At 45.5% G+C, this 22,500-nt stretch overlaps 2 protein-coding genes across 2 annotated transcripts in view; one reads left to right on the top strand and one right to left on the bottom strand.

Moving 5' to 3' along the window:
- LOC310863614 (IQ motif and SEC7 domain-containing protein 1-like) overlaps positions 1 to 22,500 on the bottom strand; it is a 194,964-nt gene that overhangs the window by 22,310 nt on the left and 150,154 nt on the right. The window contains exons 4-8 of the mRNA XM_083772076.1: positions 10,925 to 11,270; positions 3,286 to 3,858; positions 2,493 to 2,825; positions 717 to 977; positions 1 to 56 (exon numbers count right to left, since the gene is read on the bottom strand). The exon at positions 1 to 56 is cut by the window's left edge and continues 345 nt beyond it. Coding sequence (XP_083628202.1) covers positions 1 to 56; positions 717 to 977; positions 2,493 to 2,825; positions 3,286 to 3,858; positions 10,925 to 11,270 — 1,569 coding nt within the window. The remainder of the gene's footprint in view (positions 57 to 716; positions 978 to 2,492; positions 2,826 to 3,285; positions 3,859 to 10,924; positions 11,271 to 22,500) is intronic.
- Positions 1 to 22,500, top strand: part of LOC310863619 (uncharacterized protein) — a 265,965-nt gene that overhangs the window by 193,485 nt on the left and 49,980 nt on the right. The window lies entirely within an intron of this gene.

Here is a 22,500-nt window from a genome sequence, read left to right as displayed (position 1 = left end):
TGGGTGTTGTGGTGGTGGGCCCCCCCCCTGGGGGGTGGGGGGGCGGCCCCGGGGTCCTCCTCCCTGGAGGGAGGCCTGGGAACAAACCATTACATCATCCGTCACCAGCAGGTCGCAATTATTTTAGATTGATTGTGGTTATTTTTTTTTAATTTGTATTGATAACGAGCACCTTATCGATCAGGCTTATCGGGTCGTGTTCTTATCGAGCCCACTATCGAGCAGTTTCTATTGCGTGCGCCCAAACAGGGTGAGTGGGACCCTAGCAGCCGGAGCCGATTAAAAAAATTGAAAATAGCGAGGCCTTCTTACATCGATATAAAACGCCTTAGAACGAGTATACGCGTCCAGAGCACCAAGCGTTTTTTTTTTATAGGACGAGTATACTCGTGTTAAAGTTTTATTACACCCTAAAAACGTGAACTTTGAACATTCTGTGGACTTTCTGTGGTCTGGAGTTGTCTTTGGGGGTTTGGAAGCCTTTTGAGCTGCAATGAAAACAGGCAAAACAGTGAAAACAGTGACATCTGCTGGCAAATCCCATTGACATATATATGGGATTTGCAGGCTGTGACATCACAAACAGCAGGAAAATCAGAGCACTTGTTTGAGCCAGAAAGCCCCAGACCACAGAAAATCTACTGAATGTTAAAAGTTCTACAAAAGGTTCTACAAAAACTTTTTTTTAATGTCACAATCCCTTTAAAGATCCCAACCCTAATCTCTGTGGTCCTGTACCTGGAGGAGTGCGGCCCCCGGGGGGGCAGGGCGTGGCTGCCGTGCTTGGGCGGGCTGCTCTGGTGGTGGTTGCCGTGGTTCCCGTGGCTCCGCGGCGGCTCGTAGGAGGCGGAGCTCTGCCTCTTGGAGGCGGCGGAGCTGCGGTCCGAGCGGTCGCTCAGCTCTGCCGAGCTGTCGCTGGGCGGCTCGATGGTCAGAAGGGGGAGGCGGTCCACACGGAGGCGCTGTTGCTGCTGCTCCTGGGGGACGGTGACAGAACATTTAGATTTTAGTTTACTCATAAACTTGTGACTAAATTTGACTGAGGTGCTGCCATTGGATTTTTTTGAATTTTCATGTTATATGAAAGCAAGGAATCATAGCTTCAAATTGACATATTGGTTGTTCAGTTTGACCCACCAGTTTTGGAGATATGGCTTATAGAGTAATGTCTTGCAGAATAAGAAAAGAGTTGAGAAAACAGGCTTGAAAAGGTTCACTTCTGTGGTCTCTAACATTACACCTATAGCTTAGCTACATGTTTAAGCATTTATTTCATATTTACATGTCGATATCAGCTCCGACACTTATTTCAGACATGCTCTAGTATGTGTAGAGTCTGCCTGTGCTATGAACTCATTCTGAATTTTTTTAAAAATACGTTTTTTCTCCTCTGGTGAAAAGCTGGCAGGCTCTCAGTCAAATCTGGTCACTTTGGAATGAAAATTAATTTAGTTTTAGCTTTAGTCATCTGAAATGTTTTAGTGTTAGTCTAGCTTTAGTCGACTACATTTCATAAGATTTTAGTCGACTAAATCTACAGTTGATTTTGTCAACTGAAAATCAAGCCTTGATGGCTTTGTAATTTTTAGACTTAGACTTGGCTGCATGCTGAAAATAGCAGATCTTTCGGCAGTACCAAGCATAAAATGTAGTTCTACTTGATGTCTTCTGCACTAGCCCCTCCTAAACATTTTAGTCTAGTTTTAATTTGTTGACGAAATTCTCAGTATATTTACCCTTAGCTTTAGTCAAATAGCTTAGTTTTAATTTAGTTTATATTTAGTCTTCCTCAGTGGAAAAAAAGGTTGTCGACTAACCATATTCCGTCATAGTTTCGGTCGGCGCTAGGCCTTTAAGCAACTAGTCGACTATTCAACTAGTCGACTAGTAAATCCACTAGTTGACCTTGCTCGTACAAGTTGACTAGTTGATAAAAAAAGGCTTTTTATTTTCTCCTGTTTTTGTAGGCCTCAAGATCAGCTAGAATGCTAGATTATAGTCACCAATGTACACAGTTTTATTTATTTTTTACATAATAGGTAGTTAAACAACTAGTCGACTAGTAGACTAGGCAACTTTACTATCTACTATTTACTATTTACTATCTACTATTTTCAAGTGCATGTTTGTACTTGGTCATGATGTAATGACAATGTTGTTAATATCTGTCATGATGCTCGGCCTGTTGTTGTTCCGGTGTATGTTCATCATCTTGTAATTGTATCATTACTATATTGACTTATTGATACAATGTTGCGGGGAATAGGTGGGATGGGAGCGGCTAGTTTTGGGAGAGCTTTCTTTGTTGTTTGTTTTGTCCTTGATTATGTATGAATGTACTTGTATTGTCTTGTATTGTATTTGCTGTATGTTGCTGGACCCCCTCGAAAACGAGATGATACATCTCAAGGGGATATCCTTTCTCAATAAAGGTTCATATATATATATATAACTAGTCAACTAGTAAAAATGACTAGAAGTGAATGCCCTACCTGGCGCTCCAGGGAGGGCGTGCTGCGGCCGCTGGTGTCCGACATATCGCCGCCGCCGCCCTTGTCGACGTCCTTGCTGTGCGCGGCGGCCGTCGACCAGTAGTCCCCCTGCTGGGAGTTGAGCGAGCGCGGCCGCACGTCCGACTCGGTGCTGGACGGCCGGTCCGTGGAGCGGTGGGACAGCCCGCTGGACGGGGGGCGGTCCAGGGAGGACTGGTGGTGGTGCTGGTGGTGGTGGTGGTGCGACAGCGGCAGCGGAGGAGACAACTCCTCCTCGTCGATGTAGAGCGTGACGTCGCTGTACGACGCCCTCATCTCGTCCGCCGATTTGACCTGCGTGGTGGATGGACGCAGGGATTGGTCGGTTGGTTGAATGCTTTATAATGCTTTATTCAGACATTGTAGAACACAGTAAAGAAAGTGCAATCACGCCAACATTGCGGTCCTATGTGTTCAATTCATCATCGGGACATACTAGACAGTCAATGCAATGCAAATCATTGTCAATACCAGGAGCAATAAAAGCTGTATATATACACATACATCAGCATGAAGGGGGGACACTCTGGTGGCAAGCTAGAACATCAGTTCTCAACGTTTTCAGGCCCCCAATTTTTATTTATTTCAACTGGCGACCCCCCCACCCTGACAAGCACATGGAATTGTACGAGTTGACTATAGGTTCCACAGATACATATTATCTGTGACGTAGGGGCAGTCACATCTGATGTGTTAGGTCAAATTGGGTGGGCCGTGAACGAGAGCCAATACATTTGCATCCCCTGGCCTATACCTGGTAGCTGACAACGTCCCTTTCTGAGTCCTGGCGGCCTCTAGTGGCGGCGGCGTGCTGCTCGGGCAGGCCGTCCTCCCCGCCGTGCAGGCTGCGACAGTTCAGGGCGTCGTCGATGGACTCCGCCAGAGACTTCACCTGCCTGGAGAAGGCGTCCTCCAGCTCCGTGATGGCGTCTGCGAAGTCCGCCTGAGCCGCGGCGCCACCGGGGGAATTGGCGGCCGGGGGGACGACATCGGCGGCCATATTGTCCCCTCCTCCTCCTCCGCACTCGGAGCGCACTAGCGCGGCGCCCATTTTGCCGCCGCTGCCGCTGCTGCTGCCGTTCTCGCTCAACGACACCCGCTTCCCCTCGAAGTAGGAGCTGTGGACCTTCTCTGCGGGCCCGTCGAAGGAGAACTGCATCCTCATGTTGGAGAGGACGATGCGTCGGGACATGCGGTTCTCCGACATGGAGCTCCGCAGACGCTCAAAGTTCTTGTTCATCTGGTACTGGCGGAAGGCCGTCTGGATGGTGCGCGCCGCATGCCGGGTTATGAAGCGCCCTCCGTATTTGCGCTCCAGCATCTCCACCTTGCGTTTTAATTAAGAGAGGCACACGTTAACAGATATTAACCCATTCTGACCTGAGATCAGATTCTAAAAATGTCTTCTACATCCTGACAGTTTTTCTGAAAAAAGCTATGTTTCTATGTCAGTCGTTCTTTGATTTTTCAAAAATGGCAGACCTACAAGCTCATAGCGCGCCACTCGGTGGCGCGCTATGAGCTTGTAGATCTGCTGTTTTTCAATAGCTGAAGCATAACATAATGCTAACACCAAAAGGGGTTCCCGCCCCAAAATGGGTTAAAACATTCACTCTGAAAGAACATATTCAGAGATTTGCGAAACATTTTCACAAATCTTTTTCAAAAATAGCAGACCTACAAGCTCTATGATCTTGTAGATCTGCAATTTTTTCAATAGCTACACCAAAAGGGGGGAGGCCTGGGCCATGGCTCAGCGGTCCAGGCACCTTGGCTGGTAGTCCAGTCTGGCAGTGTGCCGCAGGTTCGAGTCCCGATCCCGACGGCCTTTACTGCTTGTCTTCCCCCCCCCCCATCTCTCTCCCCATTTCCTGTCAGCCTACTGTCTGTCCCTCCATAAAAAAATATTTAAAAAATAACGCCTAGAATGGGTTAATAAATGTCTGCTAGCCTTTTTTCATCAACGAAAAATAAATAATAACTAAATGATGACTAAATATACACACTGAACAGTGGTTCTACATAAAGTACTAGTGCCAACCAGGTGAAGAAATCACCTCTGCTAAATATTCAAGACTATTAAGATTGTTTTGGAGGTACTTCTGAACATATTGCTATAGTCTGACCTCTTCAAATGCTCTCCTCTTAAAATAATAACCGAAAATAGATTTACTCATCAATGTATCTATTTTCGGAATAAAACAATACAAGTTGGGAACCTGTGTTTTATACTGTCTTTACTGCTGAATCATCGCTGTAATTCTTATTAATTTACCCTCTGAGGTTTAATCAATCAATCAATCAATCCAGAATGTATTAAGCCACTCATAGAAATGAAGTAAGGCATTATAGTCAACCACCATTACAGTCAGTCGGTGCCATCTGGTTTAGATTAAGTATTTTATCTTTCAAATATGTCATGTCTAATTTATAAAGCTTCCACTGTCTCTCAGAGCATTGTCGTAAAGCTCCCCGTTTCTAGAGAAAAGTCCCACTTTATAATGCCAAATATCTGCCTCTTTTTGCACGTGAAATAAAATGCCCCTGTTTTGTTTTTGGCAGGGGCTTCATGGCCAGTCCTGGCCTGCATGTACATTTAAATGGTAAATGGTGCATTTATATAGCACCTTTTATCCAAGGCGCTTTACATAGATTGTGCATTACATTCACCCATTCATTCACACACACATTCATACACCGATGGCGGCGGAAAACCAATGCAAGGCACCAACCAGCACATCAGGAGCAATTAGGGGTTCAGTGTTACAATCCAGCCACTCTACCCCTGAGCCACCGCCGCCACTGTCATTTTGACGTTAGTCTACCCAAAACAAACAATGAAAACACCTAAAAACTGCGAGAGGGCAATGCATTTCTGCAGATCAAACACCAAAACACTACTCTGGTCATTTGGTTTGGTGGGGCTCTGGGGGCCACCCATTAAAAATAAATTAGACCACTAAACTAGCGTAATGTTACTACTGTGACTATTATTAGCATATTGTTTTGCTTGTTTTTTAGAAAGAAAAAACACTTGAATGTTGCATTGTTCAGTAGAAATGGGACACATGAGCTGTTTTGTTTGAGGACCTGTAAAAAGGGTATACATATATTTTCATTTTTATTATTTTAAGTTAACGGACAAAAGGGTAGACGTAATAAGCCTAGGCTTCAGTCTATACCTTTTTTTCCAGAATAAGAAAAATAAAAAAACTGATGAACTAAGAATGTTTTGTATGAAAAAAATAAAAATAAAAATAAACTAAACTAACCTATTTCTGCCACATCTTTATTTTAACTTTGACCCCTCTGTCACATGGAACTACGCCAACAGCAGCACAATACCATAGAAGGGAATAGGTGAACAATACAAAGTACGCTTATTTTGTGCATAAATTGTGCATAATGAAGCTGTTGCAAAATACCTTTGCAACAGCTACATTAAGTATTTCTTACAGCTTTAAGTCCAAAACTCTGAACTAACCCTTTTAAAGTGCTCTTAGCCGGGGGGGAGCCCACAATTGGACAGGACCTGTGATGTCATGCCCCTTTAATTTGGTAATTAAGGTCCACAGAATGAGAGGCCTGCTCTGGTCATTAAGGTCCACAGAATGAGAGGCCTGCTCTGGTCATTAAGGTCCACAGAATGAGAGGTCTGCTCTGGTCATTAAGGTCCACAGAATGAGAGGCCTGCTCTGGTCATTAAGGTCCACAGAATGAGAGGCCAGCTCTGGTCATTAAGGTCCACAGAATGAGAGGCCTGCTCTGGTCATTAAGGTCCACAGAATGAGAGGCCTGCTCTGGTCATTAAGGTCCACAGAATGAGAGGCCTGCTCTGGTCATTAAGGTCCACAGAATGAGAGGCCTGCTCTGGTCATTAAGGTCCACAGAATGAGAGGCCTGCTCTGGTCATTAAGGTCCACAGAATTAGAGGCCTGCTCTGGTCATTAAGGTCCACAGAATGAGAGGCCTGCTCTGGTCATTAAGGTCCACAGAATGAGAGGCCTGCTCTGGTCATTAAGGTCCACGGAATGAGAGGTCTGCTCTGGTCATTAAGGTCCACAGAATGAGAGGTCTGCTCTGGTCATTAAGGTCCACAGAATGAGAGGTCTGCTCTGGTCATTAAGGTCCACAGAATGAGAGGCCTGCTCTGGTCATTAAGGTCCACAGAATGAGAGGTCTGCTCTGGTCATTAAGGTCCACAGAATGAGAGGCCTGCTCTGGTCATTAAGGTCCACAGAATGAGAGGTCTGCTCTGGTCATTAAGGTCCACAGAATGAGAGGTCTGCTCTGGTCATTAAGGTCCACAGAATGAGAGGCCTGCTCTGGTCATTAAGGTCCACAGAATGAGAGGTCTGCTCTGGTCATTAAGGTCCACAGAATGAGAGGCCTGCTCTGGTCATTAAGGTCCACAGAATGAGAGGCCTGCTCTGCCGAAAATATCGCGAGAAAAATAGTTATGGACATTTTTGTATACCACACCATATTTCCCAAATTGCATCATGCTTTAAGTAGCATGTGACAATTGTGTCAAACTAGGTTTTCTTGATTCTGAATCCATTCCAAGCATTAGTTTTGCATGAAAAACACATTTTGGCAAGTGGCTTTGGCCGAATTTCGGCCAAAGCCACTTGCCAAAATGAGTGACCTCATCACTTTTGTGCTGACATCACATTTTTGATGACTGCTATGGCCATTTTTAGGCCAAGGAGTGTTTTTCGTGCAAAACTAATGCTTGGAATGGATTCAGAATCATGAAAACCCCCTAGTTTGACATGTCACAATTGTCACATGCTATACTTAAAGCATGATGCAATTTGCCATATATTGGTTGTCTATGATGTGGTATACAAAAATGGCCATAACTTTCTTTCCGCGATGTTTTCAGCAGAGCAGGCCTCTCATTCTGTGGACCTTAATGACCAGAGCAGGCCTCTCATTCTGTGGACCTTAATGACCAAATTAATAGAAAAAACACAAATGTGGCCTGTGGCTCCCCGGCTATCTAAACAAACATTAAAAAGTCCATAGACTTGGCTGCCGTAATTTCAACGTTGGCGGTGCTAGCGGCCCTCAAAAAGCCGTGATTTGTGTGAGTGACCTGCATGGGAGCTGAAACTCTTTCAACAGGTCCATATATAGAAGTCATATCAATCATCAAAATGGTTTAGCCAGAGAATGGTCACTGGATTGATGTTTTGGACTCGATTATAATGACATCACAATGTCGTCGTCACAATCACAGCCTTTAAAATAAAATGTCAACTAAACAAAATGTCATTCAGCAACTTCTACCAACGGATCCTATTGGTTGTAAGAACTTCTGAAGACTACAGTCTGTCTGCTGTGTAGCTGAACACACTGTCTGTCTGCTGTGTAGCTGAACACACTGTCTGCTGTGTAGTGAAGGCGAATTGTCAATTTGTTTAACCTCACGCGACATCTGTGCTTCTGATCCAATAAGTGCTATCACACACAGTAGGACTTAAACAGTAACAAGACTTGAACAACTCAACTTGATCCGCGGTGCGAGAAATGCCATGCTGGACGGTACATCTGAAGGGAGGACTGGGGAGATACAGACATGCTGCAGTAGCAGTGGAGCACGAGGTGTATTACTTTGGAGGATTCGGTGACCCAGATACACCCAGCAATGTGCCCAAGCTTGGTGTCAATGTTTTCAACACAGTGTCTTTATGCTGGAGGAGGTTTCCTCCGGTGACAGCTGGCACAAGAAAAGGTCACCCAATTGATGTTCCCTCCATGCACTGGGGCTACACAGCTGTACTGATAGGAGATACCATCTACCTCTGGGGAGGGAAGCCTTACTGTAACGTGCTTTATGCATTTGATGTCGCCACCCACCGTTGGTTCAAACCCAGGGTGTCAGGGACTCGACCGGAGGGGAGGACCTCCCACTCAGCCTGTGTCTTGTGGAAGGTCATGTTTATCCATGGAGGATACAACAAGCTGACAGGATGGACTAATGACACCTACAAGTTGGACACCACCACAATGGCCTGGACTTTAATCGACACCGGAGGAACTGAACCACTTGTTTCAACTCATCACTTTGCCACCATCATCGGGACAAAGATGTTTGTATTTGTATTTGAGGACTACACACTCCCCGTCAGCGTGTTTGACACAGAGACCAACCTCTGGCTAAAGAACACGCCTCATGCACGTATTTTTGTACACAAAAATTGCTACATCGTTCAGCCCTTATCTACACTGGGGATCTGTACATATATGGTGATGAGCAATATGGCGAACGGAAGATTAACGATTAGCGTGTGTAAGTTCAATGCAGAGACCTTCACCTGGAAGAAAGTTCAGGCCAAAGGGAAAGGCCCATGTCCAGTGCATTTTGATTATTTGATTATTAATAAATGTAGCTGTGTTATGGTGGGAAATCGTATCATCTCATCGAGCTGGTGACCTCTTCATACTAGACTTGAGTCCTCCTAGTCTAAAGATGTCATGTAAGCTCGCTGTTATTCGGTACGGTCTGGAACAGTGGGAACTCCCACACAACATCAGGTGGGAACTGGCAACCATGCCAACCAACAGCAACAAGAAGAAGAACAAATAAAGTCCTTAAAACAACGCCTCGCTGCACAGATAACTGCCAGCAGGTGCAACAAGCGTTGCTGCTTGGCCGTCTCTGTCTCTTTTCCCTTCATTTTTTCAATTTATCAGGAAATTAAAAATATACATTTTTCATGAAATTAAGAAAACCGTATATTTTGAAAGCAAAGCAATACCGCCCCCCCCCATCAAAGTTGGTGTTGTGACTTTTTTTGTCAATTACTTCCATGAGAGGGAGCGACAGTTTGAGGGTCCAATGGAGTTAAGAGGTTTTGTCCAAAGCACTTTTTACTACTTTCCATTGGTTCAATATTTTCGAAACAACACACAGACGTAAAGGGTGTTCAATAGAACTGATTTATGCAAAAAAAAAAAGAAAAAAAAAAAAGAGTTATGAGGTTTCCTCCCGACAGCAACGATATATATTTGTGTCCCTAATTTTTTCTTATTTATTTTTTAAATATAAAATATTCTGTCCCAATTTCTTCCCCTTTTTTGTCTTTTTATAACTTGTATGTTTCTCTGTCACAACCTCCCAGACGTTGTTTTCTGTTCGTTTGTCGGTCCAGTGCGTTTTGTTATGTCTTTCCTGTTAGCTCATCATAACATTAACTGCTGCTGTAGCCACTCCCTCCGCGCTGCGACGTTCAGAGTATGGGGTTTTACTCCCATTGGCTTAGGAGGCAGCCAATCATCATGACTATAGGTCTTACTTTTCAGGATTCCAATTCAAAAATAGTAAAAAAAAAGAAAATATTCAGGATTTAAATTCAAATATAGCAAGAATAGCTGATACTATTCTGGGCTTGCTGGAGCAAGCCCACAATAGAGAACTAAGACATGAAATCACCCAACTAACTACATCTCCTACCTATCATAATGTACTTTCAGACAGACAGATCTACAAGCTTAACGAGTCACACTGCGACATATTGTTGTCATCTTGTAGATCTGTTCTTTTTTTGGCAAGCGCCTGCAGTGACGGAGAGCATAATTAAAGGAGCCTCTCTATGCTCAACTGGAGCCGGAAGCAATATATTGATAACAATGTTTGTAATATCGTGATGGAGGGAAGCAATATATTGATAACAATGTTTGTAATATAGTGATGGAGGGAAGCAGAGTGTGTGTGTGGTTGATGTCATTCCAGCGTACACGCATTAGATGAGACAGAAAATGTTCTTATTATAGTTTAACCACCCATTCTTTTGGTGTTTTAAGCATTATGTTATACTTTAGCTATTTTTTGGAAAAACATATTTTCAGCTGGGGGTCGGTGGCCAATTAGATATAATTTCTGGGGTCCTTGACATGAAATAATATAAAAACCTGCACCGACACAGAAACATAGGGAAACTGTCAGGATTCAGAAGTTATTTTTTTATAGAATCGGCCTCAGGTCTAAATGGGTTTAAGGGGCACATCATCCCTTTTCAGCCTACAGTATCTTCATAATTGGTCCTCACAAATAATGCTTGTTATAAGATGGTACCGGTTTCTGTCTACTCTCTATGGGCACACACGCCCACGCCCACACACACACACACACACACACACACAAACACACACACACATACACTAAATGAAGACGAAGACCGTACGGTGGACTCCATGTTGCTCCCTGGAAGGAAAGAAACATGCGCAATGGGCTATATGCAGCCAACACCTCCGCGTTCAGCTTCCTTGGTCTCAGTTGCGCATGTTTCTTTCCTTCCAGGGAGCAACATGGAGTCCACCGTATACGGTCTTCGCTTCCTAACCTTATTTAATGAACCTCGACTTTGACAAAGCCGCACGTATACCTGTTTGTCCTGGAGGTCGGCCGACAGCTCATAGCTCTCGGACAGCGAGCGGGAGCGTTTCAGGGCCTCCTCCTCGGCCTGCTTGCGGAGGACGTGGGAGTGCGAGTGTTGCAGCTTGGGCCTGCGGGGGCGCTCTCTGTGCTCTCGATGGAGTCCGCCGCCGGGCAGCGGCGCGGCCGTCACGTGGCGGTGGTGGCGGTGGTCGTGGGGGTCGCCGTACGGCTGGCTGTCCGGATGCTCCGGAGAGCCCCGCCCCTCGTCGTGGCTCACTGGCGCCCCCCTGTGGCTGTAGCTCTCCAAGGAGGAGGAGCCCCCCACCTCACTGCCGGGACCATCGCCTTCGACACTGAGGAAGAGACAAAGACAATGGAGAGCCTGGGGTTAGTCTACATGCAGCGAGGGGTTCCCAAACGTTTCAGTCCGCGGAAATAATCAAATTTTGAACTGGGGACCCGGACCACCCCACCCTGGCACGCACCTGGAATTGTAGGCATAATGACATTTAGTTCGACTCTGTTTCACAGATAAATATTGTGAAAATAGTCGAGCTCACACTGGGAGGCGTTGTTGATCTTGTAGATTGGCTATTTCCTACAAGCAGAAACATACTGTATACAGTACATACGAAGCGACAGGTTTTGAGCTCGTAGATCTACTACGTTTTGGACACACAAGGTTTCCACCCGACAGAGACAATTATGTACACAAACAACAACGAGCAAATCTGTTTCGTCATCTCGGGGCAGACGGCACTGATTTGACAGATATGAAAACTGCATTGAGAGATCGGACCACGAGTCACAGACAAGGTCAGAGAGAGAAGATGGACGGGCACTGCGTCCGGCTCCCGGAACTGGAGGCGAGCAAACTGACACTGTGGGAACCGAACCCAGCCCAGCAGAGCTCAAGACCCTGATATGATGCTAGACCCAGAGGGAGTGGAGGGCAGTGATTCACCAGTCCCTCCTGATATGATGCTAGACCCAGAGGGAGTGGAGGGCAGTGATTCAAAGACCCTGATATGATGCTAGACCCAGAGGGAGTCGAGGGCAGTGATTCACCAGTCCCTCCCGAGTGGGTGTTTGTTGACTACACCACACTCTTACATCGCAATGGACAGCTTTATTATTCATTCATTCATGCATTGGGAGGTGAAGCGGCGAACAGTCGACGCCAGCGTCCTCACTTCCCACATTCACACAACAATGGTGGCGAGCTCACACCGACCGACTCATTGGAGGCAGTGTGGGGTTCAGTGTCTTGCCCAAGGACACTTCGACATGTGGACAGGAGGAGCCGGGATTTGAACCGCCGACCCAGGGATCATTGTACGACCTGCTCTACCTCCTGAGCCACAGCCGCCCTACATCAGGCTACCGAACAGATGCCACTTTAAAGGAGCAAGGAGCATGTCGTTTAAAGGACACTGCATCTAATTGGTGGACTGTGACAAACCAATTACATCATCGACAGGGTTTCCAAGCTAATATTTTCACTTCCTAGAAAGTTAGCATGCTGAAAGTCATTGTTCTTAAATGTAAAAAGTCAGTTTGAAATCTTCAATGTCACTGGCAGGTTTAGAAACTGTCCACAGCCCTCCTCTGACACACAGAGTGAGTAGACATGAATGGTGCCAACCGTGCAATCTTATAATGAGCATTAGTGAGGACCAATTAGGCTAGTATATGAAGATAAGTTTGGAAATGGGTAAAGAGCTCATTTAACTTCTTCTGCCGGGCCTCAAAGTAGTAAATGTGAACATAAAACTCACAGGACTAAACAGAATTAGCATGATGCATGTTGTATCTCTGTGACAAACTACATGTATAGCTACATGTATGTCTGTGTTACAGGACAAACGTCCTTGGCACCCTAGGGTGCCGTGATAAGTCCAGAGGTGCCGCGGAATACTTTGACAACAAACTAAATAACTCATTTCAGTTTAACCACACCAAATCTCTTCTCGAAAAATAGCACATGTCTACAAGCTCGTACGAGCTTGTAGACATGTGCTATTTCACTTTCACCCCATACATATATAATAGAGGTTATGCGCATGCTTAAAGTGAATGGCACATCGAGTGGTAAATCGAGTGGCAAAGCAACATGCAAAGTGAGTTTAACATTGTTTAATGCAATCAATTGGGACTTTTCTGTTTGGATGCATGGGTTGTCAAGGCCTGCTGAAAGTAGTTTTTTGACACTCAGTAGGCCTTCCTGCATAACTTCCTGCATAACTAAGTGCTTTACATAGATTGTGCATTCACCCATTCACACACCGATGGTGGAGGAAACCATGCAAGGCACCAACCTGCACATCAATTTACAATTTTGACATTTAGCAGACACTCTTAATCCAGAGCGATTTACAGTAAGCAAGAACAAAAGACATGGTAATACAGTGATAACAGATAGGCATCATGAATCACACATATTACGCTAAAACAGTGGAATATCTATATAAAGAAACTATGCATATACTAGATACTAGATAGATAGATACTATGTCTACATAAAATACTATCTAAGTTACATAAGTTGAGCCTTTGCATACGCCTGTAAGGGGCTACGCGCTACATCATCGGGAGTAATTACGGGGTCAGGGTCTTGCTCGAGGACACTTTCAACACAAACTCTGGGTAATTCAGGGGCGCCCTGAGCCCTGAGCTATATGAGAACTGAGTTAGAGACAAATCAGAATGCAAACAAAGTTCCTGTGAAGTCTAGACGCTGTGACAGATAATTGTCTCGTCCCTGATCTCCGGAGAGCAAGGTCGCACTGTCGTGACCGCCTGTCTGCCTGCCCTGTTCCATCTGTGCAGCCACACAGATGCAGGCAGACAGGCAGACACCCTGTCTCCCTGCCTGTCCCCTCTGTTATAAGCCAGACAGATGCAGGCAGGAAGGCAGGTAGGCAGACAGGCAGACAGGCAGGTAATCAGAATTAACCCATTCTGACATGAGATCAGATTAAAAAAATGTCTTCTACATCCTGACAGTTTTCTGAAAAAGCTATGTTTCTATGTCAGTCGTTCTTCGATTAAAAAAAAATAGCATATCTACAAGCTCGTAGCGCTCCACTCGGTGGTGCGCTATGAGCTTGTAGATCTGCTATTTTTCAATAGCTAAATTATAACAATGTTTAAAACACCAAAAGGGGTTCCCGCCCAAAATGGGTTAATGATGGCCTCCCTGCCTCCGGGGGCAGCGCAGCAGATGCTCTGCCATGAGCAGTGATGCATACACATGCTGACATTCCTGCCTGATGGCTTGTGATTGGAAGGGACGGGCGGTCGCCGGTCACGGGGGTAATAGGGAGCGCTCCACTGTGTTCAGTTGGGCCGTCACACAACTAGGGGAGGCGAGGACTTTCCATTCTGTCCCTCTCGGAATATAACTCGGACGGGACGGCGCCGAGTCGGCTCAAGTGAACTTCGGCATGGCGACTCGCTCGCTTCAGCCTCTCGTGGCTCAAGTTCGCTTGATCAATACCGCGGTAACTTGGTCAATATCTACACTTTATCGCCCCCAAAAATAAATAAGGCTTTGCGGTTTGCGGGATTCCATCGGAGGTGTGTGTGGGTTAGGAATCTAATGATGGGTGAGGTACGCCACCGAGCTGGGCGCTGAAATGGGGTTTTTGAGCTGTGTTAGAATGTGAGAACGTCCTGCTACTTCCTACTAGCGGTAGGGCGAAAGGCCGCAGCTGAAACAAGTGCTTCCTAACGTCTCGCCTCCTATGGATACAATAATAGCCTCAGAATGACACATACGACACTACAACATATACTATACTACAACATATACAATATACATATACTGTTGTGACGAAAAGCCAGAAGGCAAAGCTCTCCGTCTACCGAGCAATCTTCGTTCCTATACTAACACCTATGGTCATGAAGTGTTCCTACTATCACCTATGGTCATGAAGTGTTCCTACTCTCACCTATGGTCATGAAGTGTTCCTACTCTCACCTATGGTCATGAAGTGTTCCTACTCTCACCTATGGTCATGAAGTGTTCCTACTCTCACCTATGGTCATGAAGTGTTCCTACTCTCACATATGGTCATGAAGTGTTCCTACTATCACCTATGGTCATGAAGTGTTCCTACTCTCACATATGGTCATGAAGTGTTCCTACTATCACCTATGGTCATGAAGTGTTCCTATACTCTCACATATGGTCATGAAGTGTTCCTACTCTCACCTATGGTCATGAAGTGTTCCTGCTCTCACATATGGTCATGAAGTGTTCCTACTATCACCTATGGTCATGAAGTGTTCCTACTCTCACCTATGGTCATGAAGTGTTCCTACTATCACCTATGGTCATGAAGTGTTCCTACTCTCACATATAGTCATGAAGTGTTCCTACTATCACCTATGGTCATGAAGTGTTCCTACTATCACCTATGGTCATGAAGTGTTCCTACTCTCACCTATGGTCATGAAGTGTTCCTACTCTCACCTATGGTCATGAAGTGTTCCTACTCTCACCTATGGTCATGAAGTGTGGGTCATGACTCAAGACCGAAAGAATAAGGTCGCGAATACAAGCGGCCGGAATGAGTTTTCTTCGACGGGTGGCTGGCGTCTCCCTTAGAGATAGGGTGAGAAGTTCAGTCACACGAGAGAGACTCGGAGTAGAACCGCTGCTCCTTTGCCTGGAAAGGAGTCAGCTGAGGTGGTTCGGGCATCTGGTTAGGATGCCTCTCAGGCGTCTCCCTAGGGAGGTCCTCGACGCACGTCCCACTGGGAGGAGACCCCGGGGCAGACCAAGGCGCAGTTGGAGGAAACACATCGACTCACTGGCCTTGGAACATCTTGGAATCCCCCAGGAGGAAGTCACTAATGTTGCTCTGGAGAGGGAAGTCTGGAGCACTCTGGTGGAGATGTTGCCCCTGCGACCCGACTACGGATAAGCGGTTGAAGCTGGATGGAACACATGTGTTCAGTTCAGATGGCTACAGACTATGTGATTATGTCATTCAGGTTCGATTTGGAGTCCCAGAGATTAACGTGACATTTGTTTCTCTCCCAATACACTCATTTCTTACTGAGAATTATCCAATCTTTTAGCGTGCGCATGCGCGTGTGCACACGCACGCGCACGCACGCACACAGAGAAAATAGGGTATTTGTAGAGATCCTCAAGGGGAAGTGACAGTGACTTGTCTGCATTTGACCTAGCAGTGAGCGCATGTGGGGGAGCATTTGGAAGTTAAGTGTCTGTTTCAGGGACAATTCTCTGCAGTGCACCAGTGAAAGTGAACTTCTTCAGGCCCAGATTAATGCCTGCTTCACGAAAACCTTTCTTGTGACCACCGCGCTCTGACCTGTCGTGCGTTACCCGTTCAAATCATATCGGTAATGGGTCGCACTACACCAAGACTGCATTTTTGTTTTGTTTTTATTTTTGCATAATGGAAGACAAACGTTTCGGCTATCCAGCCTTCATCAGTATGATTCATCACATCAGTGCCTGCTTCACAGCACAGCAAGGAAACGGCCCTGGATAAGAATTAACCCTGCATTTTGGGCGGGAACCCCTTTTGGTGTTAGCATTATGTAATGCTTTAGCTATTGAAAAATATCAGATCTACAAGCTCGAGCTTGTAGGTCTGCTATTTTTTTTAAATCGAAGAACGACTGACGTAGAAACATAGCTTTTTCAGAAAACTGTCAGGATGTAGAAGACATTTTTAGAATCTGATCTCAGGTCAAAATGGGTTAATGAATGAACGAACGAACGAACGAACGAACGAACGAATGAATGAATGAATGAATGAATGAATTAATGAATTAATGACTTAATTGAAGTGTCATGCCACCTCGTGGCCTATCCCTCATGGGATTATATGATGCCTTTTCATACAGTTACAATTATTCGGATATTATACACGTCTTTTTACACTGGATAAGAATGCTACAAATAGCACTACAGGCGCCAAATGGGAAGACATCATCAGAAACACACAAGGCCAGAGAGAGAAGGATGAGACTGGCAGGGCACTGTAACCTCGTGTAGCGATACTATTATCACGGCATGGATATTAGTCTCGCCCCTCTCAGTGTTAGGGTGGGGGAAAAAAATCACGGCACGTCATCTTTAAAATCCCAACTGATCCCAAACCCTAAACTCAGGGACGTACTTACATAGATAATTAGATATCAAAGGGGGCTTCAGCCCCTGCCCTTTTACCAGTCTGTAAAACTTGAACTCAGCATTTTGCGTTTAAAGGAGAATTCCATACTAAAAGGCTTTCTTACCTTTCTTTGTAGTTGTTACGTCCCCATCAAAGAGGTCCAGGTGTTATTCTGTGCAAAAGCTCCTAATTGGCTATTTCCCCTACCATAAGCCCTAAATGAATTGCATTGAATTGAATGGGATGTATGGGGTGTTGTGCTAATTCGCTTATTTCCATTGAAATAAGTAGTAAAGTGTGCCGCTTGGGTTATTATTTACATTATGAAGAGAGGATATATACAAAATAATTATAATTTTGAGCGATAGAAATAAGCGAATTAGCACAACACCCCATACATCCCATTCAATTCAATGCAATTCATTTAGGGCTTATGGTAGGGGAAATAGCCAATGTGGAGCTTTTGCACAACATAACACCTGGACCTCTTTGATGGGGACGTAACAACTACAAAGAAAGGTAAGAAAGCCGTTTAGTATGGAATTCTCCTTTAACAAATGTGTTTAGAAATCCATGTCGTTACACCGCATTTCCACTAGCTAAAGAGTGCTGGGTTGTGCCACGAAAATAGCTGATCTACAAGCTCTCTGCGACGCATTGTTGAGCTTGTAGATCTGCCATTTTCACTAATAATTTTGTCCAAAGGTGCCCTCTTACGGGATTTCAGCCCCTGCCTCTCCAACACTCCAATTACATACATGAGGAAGGGAGGACAATTACATACATGAGGAAGGGAGGACAATTACATACATGAGGAAGGGAGGACAATTACATACATGAGGAAGGGAGGACAATTTACAGAGCATGTCAGCGCATAATGAGGCTTGCCTTGGACACCTGCCACCCTCTGATTATAATTAATTTTCCTTGACAGCGTGCTATCCCTTCAAACGGGATTCAGTAACATGACGCGACGTCTAAGATCCCCAAGTCCCTTATATAATTATTCCCACAATATATTATGTACAAGCAACGCAGAACTAACACACACACACACACACTAGGCAACAATACGCAATACAATACTGTGTGAAACTATCCAACAACACATGGTATATAAAAGTTAACATAGAGTTTGACACCGACACTCACTCACATGCACCGTACGTCCTTACCAGCATAGCTATAGTTTCCCGCTCTATAGTATCTATAGACTTTGTTCAAAACGCCACATGTCACCTCAAAAACACAGCCATTGTCACCTTCCCTCTCTCTGTGTGGTGCGTGCAGGCTCCAACGTGGCTGTGACTCCCACAGTGTGTGTGAGTCACCTTCCAGCCTGTCCACATCGTGTGTGTGTGTCGTCCCCCCCCTCCCCATGCTCCCCCTGTGAGCGACAGCAACTACACTGGGACAGCTGGGAGGGGGACAACTTCCTCCTGTGTGTCACTGGAGATAAAATCAAGGAGGAAGGGACACGGCCGGTCAGCCTTGAGGTGGTTTTAGGAATGTGAGCGAGGCACAGGGGCTTCACAACAGGAAGACCACGGTGTAACCCGTGTATTAATAGTAGAGACCGGGTCAAAGGGGAAACCCCTGGACACTGCACTGACGCTCTTCTGACGCTGATTTATGTTTCTGTTTCTGATCTGTGTACACACCACCGAAAAACGTGGACATGCCTTATACAAAAGTCAAACTGAAAGCTAACCTTGAAATACAAGTGAGGGCCCCACCATATACCCCTCCCCTCCTTTCTCTGTATGCATTTTTGCTGCTGTGAGATTTTACGGACAGTGTATGTATGTCATTACTGTATATACATATATACAGTGGCGGCTCTAGCTGATGTTGGTTGGAGGGGCTGAAGAAATCTTATGCTACGGGCCAATATACGATAGTATATGCTGATTGATTTATTAACAGTTTGCAGAATTACAGTACATTTCAAGTACAACTCAATACAAAAACATGCTATCCATTGTTCACCCTATACTACAGCATGTCCACAGAATACTGGTCTACAGCAACAACAGCATCAACATCACATTCCACAACAACCCAGCCAGTACCCATGCAGTGCTACTCAGAAAATCTATTACACTATGCTACCCAACTAGTTCAACCTGCAGCAATAGCATCATATTCCAGATATCAAAGTACAGCAATGACACTACTACAGGCCTATACTTTGTTACAGCAAATGCTCCACAACAACAGAAGTGCATGCCCACAAAAAAACACTCCACTGAACATTGTTTGTATTTGTATGTACAGATAGCTGCTCTTATACTGTCATTAATAATAACAGTACGCATGCACGCACACACACGCACGCGCGCAACTGGCGCAAACGGGCCGTTTGCGCCAGTTGCGTTGCGCGCGTGCGTCGGTGCCGTTTCGAAACAAGTAACTTGCAAGGCACACACATAGAGTTATTATACTGGGCACACACACATGCACGCACGTGCGCACGCACACGGCACCGAAACAACACTAACACACGCACACAAACACAGCCTCTCTCTCTCTCTCTTCCCAACTCAATGAGAGCTCGAGCCACTTTCAATGTGATTAAACCAGCGATTATGTTTCTTAACTTTGTGAGATGAATGAAGCAGACCACTCTACCTTTCTGTGCGTCCGGTGTCTGCCCCAAGCAAGAATTTCAAACTCACAAAACGTATTTTGTCTCCTTTCCTTTTGTTATATCCAAAATGGACGATATGCTCCCAGTCTCTTAACTTAATTTTCCCCTCCACGGACACGGGACAAAACGGATTATAAAGTAAATAAACTTATTTCATTTAAAATAGGCTACTTCTTTCACATCATAAACAACCACACACAAGCAGGTGGCCACGTGCTGTGATTGGTCAATAGCCAATGACCTCACGGTCTTAGGGCTGAGCACAGCCCTCTATTGGCTCTGGGGCTGAGAGATTGTAGCCCCAATGGCAAGTAAACCAAGCAGGCGTGTCTTGGCAGCTGTCAATCATTCAACGCAATGAAAGCCAATGGAAGCATTTTGGGCTGTAAGAAATCAGCCCATTTTGGGCTATTTTGTGTTTTTCTTGTAACTATTTGATGCTGTTGCTGCTTTAGATTATACCAGAATATAAAAGTATCTATTCTAAAACATTTTAATAATAATTTCTCATCTTTACTCCATAAGATAGGGGGGGCTCAGCCCCCCTTGCCCATAGATACGAGCCACCCCTGCATATATATATACATTTGTAACAAGTTGTGAGCATGCGGAAGTGGCCGCCTATACGCCTGTGCTCCGCGGGCCGCGATACGTCACCGACCGACCTGACCCTCTGTGTTTTCAACCCAGCTCCGCGGTTTGCCTTCCCGGGACGCGATGGGCCGAGAATACACAGTACACGGACAGTACAGAATACACAGTACACGGACAGTACAGAATACACAGTACACGGACAGTACAGAATACACAGTACACGGACAGCGGACACACGACATTCACTGACAAACAACAATGTGTGACACCGATTTGTGGCGTTAGATGTGAGGCCCCCTGAGGCTCTTTCCACCGCGCCTCAAGTCTATTTTAGGCTGCTCCGGTGCGTCTCCGGGAAACAGGACTGGTATAAGTTTAAAGTTAAACCCTTTTTTTGATAACCTGACTCCGCCAGATGGGGGCGGTATTGATTCACAAGTTCACAAACACAGCTCTCCATCTTGAATGGCTGACGCAGTATAGCGATGAACCGAACCGGCCGCGGTTCGGACCAATCAGTGGCAGCTACGGACGGAATTGACCAATCGCCTAGTGCCAAGTAGCTTGAAAAATAATAAGTGCCTTATTCAGCGATTGGCTTGCAGTGATACTAGATGGAAGTAGTTTGTGAAACGAGTGTGAGGCAAAGCTTCTTCAATCTGGTGAGAGTCAGGTTCTGTTTCTGCAGGGTGCCAGTAAAAAAAAGAGACAAGGTTTCGATGTAACCATAACAACTTGCTCAGAGTGCGTCCACTAAAGAAAGTAGGCTTTCTAATAACGCAAAGCCGCCATTGTATTGGTGAGTAGCAAAAAAACTATCTTTATATTTTCGCTACAGACGAGAGACTGGTCTGCATTTTATGCGAGCACAGGAAGAGAAGAGTAACATAGCTCTAATGCACAGGCATTAGAGCTATGGACCAGAGCTATGGACCAGAGCTAGCAGAGACTAGAAGAGAAGAGTAGCATAGCTCTAATGCACAGGCATTAGGGCTATGGACCAGAGCTATGGACCAGAGCTAGCAGAGAAGAGTAGCATAGCTCTAATGCACAGGCATTAGAGCTATGGACCAGAGCTATCAGAGACTATAGAAGTGCAGCGTCATGGTGTCAGTGTGTGTGTAGAACCAGAGACTATAGAAGTGCAGCGTCATGGTGTCAGTGTGTGTGTAGAACCAGAGACTATAGAAGTGCAGCGTCATGGTGTCAGTGTGTGTGTAGAACCAGAGACTATAGAAGTGCAGCGTCATGGTGTCAGTGTGTGTGTAGAACCAGAGACTATAGAAGTGCAGCGTCATGGTGTCAGTGTGTGTGTAGAACCAGAGACTATAGAAGTGCAGCGTCATGGTGTCAGTGTGTGTGTAGAACCAGAGACTATAGAAGTGCAGCATCATGGTGTCAGTGTGTGTGTAGAACCAGAGACTATAGAAGTGCAGCGTCATGGTGTCAGTGTGTGTGTAGAACCAGAGACTATAGAAGTGCAGCGTCATGGTGTCAGTGTGTGTGTAGAACCAGAGACTATAGAAGTGCAGCGTCATGGTGTCAGTGTGTGTGTAGGGTCAGAGGATCAGTGTGGTCAGAGCCCGGGTCCGTTTGGCTCAGTGGCAGTAAATTGGATCTTATTCAACAACCACTTTAATCTGATCACCACACACACACGCACGCACGCACACGCACACACACACACGCACGCACGCACACATGCACACACAGGATGCATTAAATGAGCATGATCTCTGTAGCGTTCAGAGATTGTGGAATAGTTGTCCGACTACATGAGATTATGCAGGAAGTATGACGACAACACTACAGCTAAAGCTCTGCACAGCACAGCTCTATAGAGCTAGAACACAACACAACTAAACATCCTCTGCTGATACACTGTTGTCATAATGTGAATGTGATCTCTCGCTGTCTCTCTCTGCCTCACGTCAGGACTGAGTGGCCGCCGTGTCTGCTGTCGCAATAACTGATGGGTAATCCCAACAACTGCCACCCTATACAATATATTTGAACAGATCTGTTCGAGTAAAATTCTGCCCGGCCGTGCAGCACTTTGCAGAGCGCATGCAGGAACAGCAGCTGTACATCAATCTGAATGGGCGGGCAGTGGAAGATGAGACATGAGAGCAGATACACCTCAATCTGATGTTTGCTTCTCAAACCTTTCAATCAACGTCCAGC

The sequence above is a fragment of the Protomyctophum parallelum genome (assembly GCF_964188405.1).
Source record: "Protomyctophum parallelum genome assembly, chromosome: 8".
Taxonomy (NCBI): Eukaryota; Metazoa; Chordata; class Actinopteri; order Myctophiformes; family Myctophidae; genus Protomyctophum; species Protomyctophum parallelum.
Note: the sequence above shows the minus strand (reverse complement) of the source record. Positions and strands in the feature narration are given on the sequence as shown.